The 9,116-nt window shown below is 48.4% G+C and overlaps 1 protein-coding gene across 1 annotated transcript; it reads left to right on the top strand.

The window, feature by feature from the left end:
• Window positions 1–5,341: 5,341 nt before the first annotated feature.
• Window positions 5,342–8,911, top strand: RPS23 (ribosomal protein S23). The gene is made up of 4 exons (XM_073677227.1): window positions 5,342–5,480; window positions 7,168–7,327; window positions 8,024–8,144; window positions 8,719–8,911. The coding sequence occupies exons 1-4, from the start codon at window positions 5,477–5,479 to the stop codon at window positions 8,863–8,865; spliced, it is 432 nt and encodes a 143-aa protein (XP_073533328.1). The 5' UTR covers window positions 5,342–5,476; the 3' UTR covers window positions 8,866–8,911.
• The last annotated feature ends 205 nt before the right edge of the window (window positions 8,912–9,116 follow it).

Here is a 9,116-nt window from a genome sequence, read left to right as displayed (position 1 = left end):
CTACACTATTATCATCCGCTGCTACACCCTGATCAGGATTAGTCTACACTGATATCATCCGCTGCTACACCCTGATCAGGATTAGACTACACTGATATCATCCGCTGCTACACCCTGATCAGGATTGCAGCTTTTATACCTGTACCTAGCGGTTCTGCCAGTGTAGACAATATAAGAGAAACAATTCTTGGCTTCTCCTGCTACAATGTATCTAGGCAATACCTACAAATATGACACATAGTCAAAATGATATAAAATGTAATATTTATTAATTAATCTAATATAACAAGTAACATAAAATAGGAAAGAAATGCCCAAATAATCAGGCACCATGGGATCGGTACATACTCTAACATAGAAAAGTTTAAGAAATTGAACACCGCATACAGAGTGTATCATAAAAATAACAATAACGCATCCAACACTGCCTATATCAGAATATATCAATGATGCTCGGGTCAGATAGAGTAATTACATATAAAGTGCAACTACATTGTATATCAATGTTCAACAAGTAGAAAAATGAATAGCAGCACCTACCAAGTCCTTAGGCTAAAAGTCCTTTATTTCATAGTATTCTGGACAATCAGAGGTGAAGGGGAGACGAGAGGACGACGGCCGTTTAACGTCTTACAAACGCTTCTACGGGTCCAAACAATGTACATAGGGCGTACCAAACACCCCACGTTCAAACGTGTTAATGAACATCTACGCAACATTAGAAATCATTTTACTGGACACCCTTTATCGGTACATTATTCAGAGAGACATGAGGGAAGAACAGAAGGTACCCAGATAACGGGGATACAAACTGTACCAAGGAACTGGCGAAAAGGTGACTACATAAAAAGCATGTCCCGCACTGAAAGTTTTGGGATATTTTAATTGGATACACTCAAGCCAAAAGGACTCAATAGCGAGATTGAAATCTTCGCTTTCAATGAGTAACGATTGCCTAATGAGTGACTCGTTAATGAGTATATATATATATATATATATATATATATATATATATATATATATATATATATATATATATATATATATATATATATATATATATATATATAGATATAAGAACCACTGGCAGAAGTTGTACCATCCCTGACGAATAAAGCCGCTGCTTTCGAAACGCGTCAGATTTTGGTCCTTCTGCTCTGTACCTAACCAGACCACGTGCTCAACACTTGACAGTGACATCTCGCCAGGTCCTGCACCGCCGCCGTACCACTGCGCCAGGTACTACCAGAGCACGAGTCACCGGCCGGGACTCTGCCCCTGCACGCACCGCTGCCCACATCCACTGCCTACCCGGCATATCTGGCGATTCCAGCACAGCAGAGTGGAGGTACGCCGCACATCTCCACTACATCTGCTAGACGACTCAAAGGCATCATTTTCCACCGTCTATCACCATTAGAGAAGATACCGCAACTGGCACCCATACACTCCATATATCTGGGTACCCTACAGTGCGCAGCATCCCAGATAGACACCATCCCTGAGGGCCCACCATTACGGACCGCTGCGCCACCCACGGCCCACTGTTCCTCCTGTAAAGTTACAAATACTCATGTCTTACTCCTAGTAGTAACCTTACAGTGGATTTGCCTCTCTAGCCAGGTACCACAACAGGTATCTCCTATTGGTTCCACACACATTTCACCTGAGTAGGTTGTCACTACATCGGCCTATTTTCATCCACCTTGGCTCGCAGCAGGAACCTCCACTACACTTGTTCAATCTCCTGCTACCAACTTTCATGAACAAGACATTAACTACAACCACAGCCCCATCCCAGAGACAGGTAATTATTATCATTTTTAAATATAATCTAATTGAGAGACCACCCTCTCCATTTATTTTAATAATAACCCTAATTTATTCCAACCAGCACCTCTTCATAAGCAAGTGTGGACGATCCCGCCACCGGTATATATCAGAAATATCAGACATCCAGGTAATAACCGCTGGTACCTATATACCTACGCGCACTCTCTATAGAGTTACATTTTCTCATATTAATTCGTCCCCCCTTTTTCTGTTCCCTACAGGGGAAGATAACTACCATACAAAATCGGTGTATTCTCCATTAATTATTTGGACCACTGGATTTTAATTAAGACTTCGAGCCCATGCCACTACTGCTCGTGATTTACCTGCCTCATTTTATGTTATTTTAATTCTCTACTTTTAAACTTTATCTAATAAACCGATACTGTTTTATCCCTCTCGCATCTTTTTCACTTTTATCGACCTATTTACATCCCTTGTCCTTGTCTCTTAGTGCAAATTATTACCAATACTATTTTAACCTTTTGATAACAGTCCCGGTACCTTTGGACAAGTAGTGACTCTTGTCCAAATTTGCTGCAGGCCTATTAGACCACCTACCAGCGCCACTGTTTTTCACCTCAATTAATAAATGTTACATTTTACATAATTTTGACTGTGTCATATTTGAAGGTATTGTTAGTTTGGCGGACACAAAGCAGAAGACTATTTCTATTTATTCTGTTAATGTATCTAGACGCGGTGACCACTGCCTCGGCCGCTGGAGAGACCTGCACTGATCACTGTGGATTTGGGAAACATTGTCATGTGTGTATATAATGAACGGTACAATTTATGTTGTTAGTTCATTTAGATCAGTGAAAAAATGTTAAAACAAATCAGATCACATCTTTTCCCCAAAATAAGAATAATATCAAAATGGCAAAATCGCTGTTTCATGGTGACTTCACCTCCCAAAAACAGAAATTAAATAAATCAGAAAGTTGTACAGACCCCAAAACATTGAAGGTGAAAACTGCGGCTCGTACCGGAAATAATGAGCCCTGATACATCACTATATACCGGAAAATAGAAAAGATATGGTTCCTCCAAGGAGAGGGGGGAAAGCAAAAGCAAAGAGGGGCTGCGAGGAGTTTATTATTCGGTCACTGCGGCTATAAGGGGGGAACCTGGTGACTATGGGGGCACTGTGGCTATAAGGGGAGAACCTGGTGACTATGGGGGCACTGTGGCTATAAGGGGGGAACCTGGTGACTATGGGGGCACTGTGGCTATAAGGGGGGAACCTGGTGACTATGGGGGCACTGTGGCTATAAGGGGGGAACCTGGTGACTATGGGGGCACTGTGGCTATAAGGGGGGAACCTGGTGACTATGGGGGCACTGTGGCTATAAGGGGGGAACCTGGTGACTATGGGGGCACTGTGGCTATAAGGGGGGAACCTGGTGACTATGGGGGCACTGTGGCTATAAGGGGGGAACCTGGTGACTATGGGGGCACTGTGGCTATAAGGGGGGAACCTGGTGACTATGGGGGCACTGTGGCTATAAGGGGGGAACCTGGTGACTATGGGGGCACTGTGGCTATAAGGGGGGCACCTGATTACTATGGGGGCACTGTGGCTATAAGGGGGGGCACCTGGTTACTATGGGGGCACTGTGGCTATAAGGAGGGCACCTGGTTACTATGGGGGCACTGTGGCTATAAGGGGGGCACCTGGTTACTATGGAGGCACTGTGGCTATAAGGGGGGCACCTGGTTACTATGGGGGCACTGTGGCTATAAGGGGGGGGGCACCTGGTTACTATGGGGGCACTGTGGCTATAAGGGGGGGGCACCTGGTTACTATGGGGGCACTGTGGCTATAAGGAGGGCACCTGGTTACTATGGGGGCACTGCGGCTATAAGGGGGGCACCTGGTGACTATGGAGGCACTGCGGCTATAAGGGGGGAACCTGGTGACTATGGGGGCACTGCGGCTATAAGGGGGGAACCTGGTGACTATGGGGGCACTGTGGCTATAAGGGGGGAACCTGGTGACTATGGGGGCACTGTGGCTATAAGGGGGGAACCTGGTGACTATGGGGGCACTGTGGCTATAAGGGGGGCACCTGGTTACTATGGGGGCACTGTGGCTATAAGGGGGGGGGCACCTGGTTACTATGGGGGCACTGTGGCTATAAGGGGGGGGGCACCTGGTTACTATGGGGGCACTGTGGCTATAAGGGGGGGGGTACCTGGTTACTATGGGGGCACTGTGGCTATAAGGAGGGCACCTGGTTACTATGGGGGCACCTGGTTACTATGGAGGCACTGTGGCTATAAGGGGGGCACCTGGTGACTATGGGGGCACTGTGGCTATAAGGGGGGAACCTGGTGACTATGGGGGCACTGTGGCTATAAGGGGGGAACCTGGTGACTATGGGGGCACTGTGGCTATAAGGGGGGCACCTGATTACTATGGGGGCACTGTGGCTATAAGGGGGGGGCACCTGGTTACTATGGGGGCACTGTGGCTATAAGGAGGGCACCTGGTTACTATGGGGGCACTGTGGCTATAAGGGGGGCACCTGGTGACTATGGGGGCACTGTGGCTATAAGGTGGGCAACTGGTGACTATGGGGGCACTGTGGGTATAAGGGGGGCACCTGGTTACTATGGGGGCACTGTGGCTGTAAGGGGGGAACCTGGTGACTATAAGGGGGGAACCTGGTGAATATGGGGGCACTGTGGCTATAAGGGGGGCAGCTGGTTACTATGGGGGCACTGTGGCTATAAGGGGGGGGAACCTGGTGACTATGGGGGCACTGTGGCTATAAGGGGGTAACCTGATGACTATGGGGGCACTGTGGCTATAAGGGGGGAACCTGGTGACTATGGGGGCACTGTGGCTATAAGGGGGTAACCTGGTGACTATGGGGGCACTGTGGCTATAAGGGGGGAACCTGGTGACTATGGGGGCACTGTGGCTATAAGGGGGGCACCTGGCTACTATGGGGGCACTGTGGCTATAAGGGGGGGGGGCACCTGGTTACTATGGGGGCACTGTGGCTATAAGGAGGGCACCTGGTTACTATGGGGGCACTGTGGCTATAAGGGGGGCACCTGGTTACTATGGAGGCACTGTGGCTATAAGGTGGGCAACTGGTGACTATGGGGGCACTGTGGCTATAAGGGGGACACCTGGTTACTATGGGGGCACGGTCTCTCACACACTGATAATGGACAGCGGCGCCTGCAGTTGTTTGAGGGGAACAAGTCTCAGCTCCTCCGCCTCCATCCCCCATAGACAACTCTCTATGACCAGCGTCATGCCCACGTGATCAGACTACTTTGCAAGAAGCCGTCTGGTGGGCGGAGCCAGCCTTAGGCCCCCTGAGACGCTAAGCATCACGGGATTTGTAGTTTACTAAGTGTTTAGACAGCTACTGCCTGCAGCGGGTAAAATAAAACTTCAATATTTTAAGCATAAAATGATTCACATGTTGTCTAGGTAAACCATGAATATTGTCCCGTCAGTACCCCTCATGTAAGGTTGGTCTAGAGAGCGATACCGGCTATAAGAAAGTATCTTCGGATCAGGCATAGGGGTGGACAGCCTCACTGGGGTCCTGACCGCTCCTGGGTCTCTCGGTGGCTTCTGGGAGTCGATCTTTCCGCAGTCGGCCCTGATACAGGCAGGATGGGTGAGTGAAGCTGTGCGGATGAAGCGGCTGCTGTGCGGCCGGGAGGGGACCGTGCTGTGCGGGGAGCGGGCGGCAGGACCCGGGGTGGCGGGAGGGAGCGCGGCCGGGGCTCGGGGGGACGAGACGCGGGGACTGGTGACTCCATGAGGCGCAGTGAGGAGGCGCCATGACAGCCGCCGTGTGATGTGCGGAGCTCCATGAGGAGAGGAGGCCGCATCCTGTTATATTGGGGGAACAACGAGAGATGCTGGAGCCGATCTGCAACCGATCAGATCTCACTAAATGCCAATGAAGATTGGATTTGGAAGATTTATTTATTTTTTTTATCTTTTTTTTGTTTGATTTACTGAAGTGATAACTTAGAAGGGGTTAAATCTCACCCCCCCCCCCCCTCCCCAAAAAAATACCCAAATCTTCTTGCTACCCCTCACCGCTCCTGTCACGTGGCTCCTGATTTCCTTCACCTTTTCCTGGGCCTCCGCATGTCTGGGGGGTCGGAAAGTTCTGCTCCGTCCCTCCGTGATGTGTAGCAGATACAGTTCGGGGCCATCAATGCCCGGGGTCTCTGTATCTGCCCCCCCTAGGGCCGCACAGCAGATACATGACGCCTTGGAGACTTTCCACCATAAACATTGCTGAGAACTTCTAATTAGTCTGGGGTGGAGTCCTGAGGGCTGACACACACTTACCCACAGAATTAGGGGTAACGTGTAGATTGGCAGGGGGGGGGGGGGTCCTAGAAGTCTGACCCCAGCGATCCAGAAGCTGGCACCAATCCTGTGCTACATTTTACCTAGTAAATTCCCCCTTTGATGCTGCCCGTACCCTCTCACTTGTGGTCGCTGGCTGCATCTTCCAGCTGTCACTCATGTCAGTGATGGAAAATATCTGAGATTACGCTGATCTGGGCTCATTAAATGCCATTGAAAATATTGTCTGCAGGGGGTTTCTTTAGCATCCTGTGGAGTAGCAGTGTCCATAAAGTCTGACATCCCAGCACATCTGTTATCCCCCCACTTCTGGACTAAAACAACATTTAAAATGATATAAGGGGGTTTTCACCCCTTTAACCTTACTTATGACCTCTACATGGTAAAAATAACATGTACTTGCTTTCCGGTCCCCCGCTGCCTCTGTCTCTCTGGCCATGTCCCTGTAAGTCTTCTCTTTGGGAGTAGTCCCCAATTAAGAGCTGCATCAGTCACATCAGAAGGAATTGGACCCCATTGGTGGTGGGGGACATGGCCAGAGGGATGGAGGAGTGGTAAGGGGGCAGAAGGTAAGTATATTATGTATACATATGGTCCCAGAAATTTAAAAAAAAAAAGCCAAAGAGCTGAAAACTGTTAGTAAAACAATTATATGGTCTTTTTTTTTACATTATTTTAAATAAGTTTGCAGTGATGCCAATCTATGCAGCATTAAATCTAGATCTGCTGATTCCCCAATTTCTCTAAAAACGAATACAGCATTTTCGGTTCAATACATGTACCCCAAGAAGCTGCCCTCACCCCGCAAGACCATTGTGGGGGGGGGGGGGGGGGGCGAATAGAGTTATTGCAGTCAGAAAACTGTGAAAATTGTCAGTGCACTCTAACCTGTTACTTTTAGCTGGTATGAAACTACAATTCCCAGCATGCCCAGGCAGCAGATATATATTTTTACTAACACATTTCTCTCTTCTCAGGTAAGTGCCGTGGTCTTCGTACAGCAAGAAAGCTCCGCGATAACCGACGCGAGCAGAAGTGGCACGACAAGCAGTACAAGAAGGCCCACCTGGGGACTGCGCTCAAGGCGAACCCTTTTGGAGGCGCTTCCCACGCCAAAGGCATCGTCCTGGAAAAAGTGTAAGTGGCCGGACTTGTGTGTCTTTGTGTGTGCATTTGTGGTGTGAAAATGTTGCAGATTTTGGCACAAGTTGTATTTAGTGCTAAAATGTGAGACTTCTCACCCTTTCAACAGTGAATGGTCAAAAGCCAATGGGGGCAGGATGACCATTGTGCCGACACTTTTATTATAGAGGTTATCCAACATAAAAAAAAAAGCACGTTTTTCTAATCCTAGAATACTGCAATTATTCCAGAATTTGGTGAATTTGTAGCGCAGAGATGCCCCCAGATATATTAAGCAGCGTGCCTGGATTTTTGCACTGAATACATGTGCATTATGTGCAGCGAGGAGCGACTTTCTACATCGTGTGATCACTATCCTGCCCCGCAGTCAGACTTGCACGGTTGTGCAGTTGTTTCCGTAGCATATATGTTCTTGTTACTTGCAGATTTTCCCTTGGATTTGGAAAATTCCTCTTTCCATTACAGATGGTGAAATTCGTGCTGCATATGCACAAACAGTTGACTTGCTGTGCACTGCAGATCAGTTGCTACTATTGCATCATGTGGTTTCTGCACGCAAATTCACGTAGAAAACCTGCACCAAGGGTGCAGTGTGTGAACTGAGCCTGAATGTGTGGTGTTTTTTTCTATTTCGGTATTACTCTGTGATCTGCAGCCTGATCTTATTCTGGTCTGTTTTTATGTGTTTAGTGGTGTTGAGGCCAAACAGCCGAACTCTGCCATCAGGAAATGTGTTCGAGTGCAGCTCATCAAGAACGGCAAGAAGATCACCGCCTTCGTTCCCAATGACGGCTGCTTGAACTTCATTGAGGTAATTTTGGTCGGACTGGTTCACATGATTTCTTCTGTCCCGGGGTTTCGGTCAAGCCATAGTGAAGGGATCTGGAGCTCGGTCTCCCTGACTAATCTGAGCGCCTCCAAATCCTTCACCTCAGCAGAATAACGTGATTAAAGGGGCTGCCCCAACCACGTAAGCCTTCTCCTACTGCTGATACCCCTATTGATTGTGAGAACAGGGCTCTGATTGCATGTGGGGTCCCAGCAGTCAGGCCCCCAGCAATCAGTTAACCCTTATCCTGTGAGTAAGGGATAACTTGGCTGGTTGGCACAAAAAACCTCAAGGAAACAGCGTTTACAAGATCCTGAACAGTTTTAGAAGGCACATGACCTAATGTAACAGTGACTGGTGGGTGAAATCCCACGTACAGGTTCCCTTTCTCCTACTTGATTATTGAATTTCATTAATACAAGAGTGAATGAAGGTAGTGCAGAGCGGCGAGCGCCGCGGCTAAGTGGTGAGCGCCGCACCCTCCGCCCGTGCATTGTCTGCGTCTAGTGTGGTTCTTTTGTGACACGTACATTTCCCCCTTTTGTTTTTCTCTTAGGAGAACGATGAAGTTTTGGTGGCTGGATTCGGTCGGGCCGGTCACGCTGTTGGTGACATTCCCGGTGTCAGGTTCAAGGTTGTGAAAGTTGCCAATGTGTCTCTATTGGCTTTGTACAAAGGCAAGAAGGAGAGACCAAGATCCTAGACGTCTTCTGCCGTCCCCTCGTACAATAAACAGTTTTCTCACACTGCGGGTTGTCATCGCTGCACCTTTTTGTTATTTATACTCCCATTTCTTACATTGGGGATCAGTGCTCGCTGGTCAGGAGGAGGCGTCCTGTCCTGTGACGGGCTGCCCCCTGTAGTTGTGATTAGTGGACCGGTGTACTAGTAGCGGTATTGCAGGATCAGCTTTGTACATTGAATTAAAAGATTTTTCTACCCCCACAGAGAAAA

This window comes from Phyllobates terribilis, unplaced genomic scaffold (genome assembly GCF_046119375.1).
Source record: "Phyllobates terribilis strain yellow unplaced genomic scaffold, ASM4611937v1 Scaffold_4__5_contigs__length_816908805, whole genome shotgun sequence".
NCBI lineage: Eukaryota > Metazoa > Chordata > Amphibia > Anura > Dendrobatidae > Phyllobates > Phyllobates terribilis.
This window is presented reverse-complemented; position numbering and strand designations above follow the sequence as displayed.

Excerpts from the sequence above, each read along its gene's own strand:
- RPS23 (XM_073677227.1), top strand. Across the intron at positions 7,328-8,023 it reads GGCATCGTCCTGGAAAAAGT|TGGTGTTGAGGCCAAACAGC; the intron begins GTAAGTGGCCGG and ends TTATGTGTTTAG. Across the intron at positions 8,145-8,718 it reads GCTGCTTGAACTTCATTGAG|GAGAACGATGAAGTTTTGGT; the intron begins GTAATTTTGGTC and ends TTTTTCTCTTAG.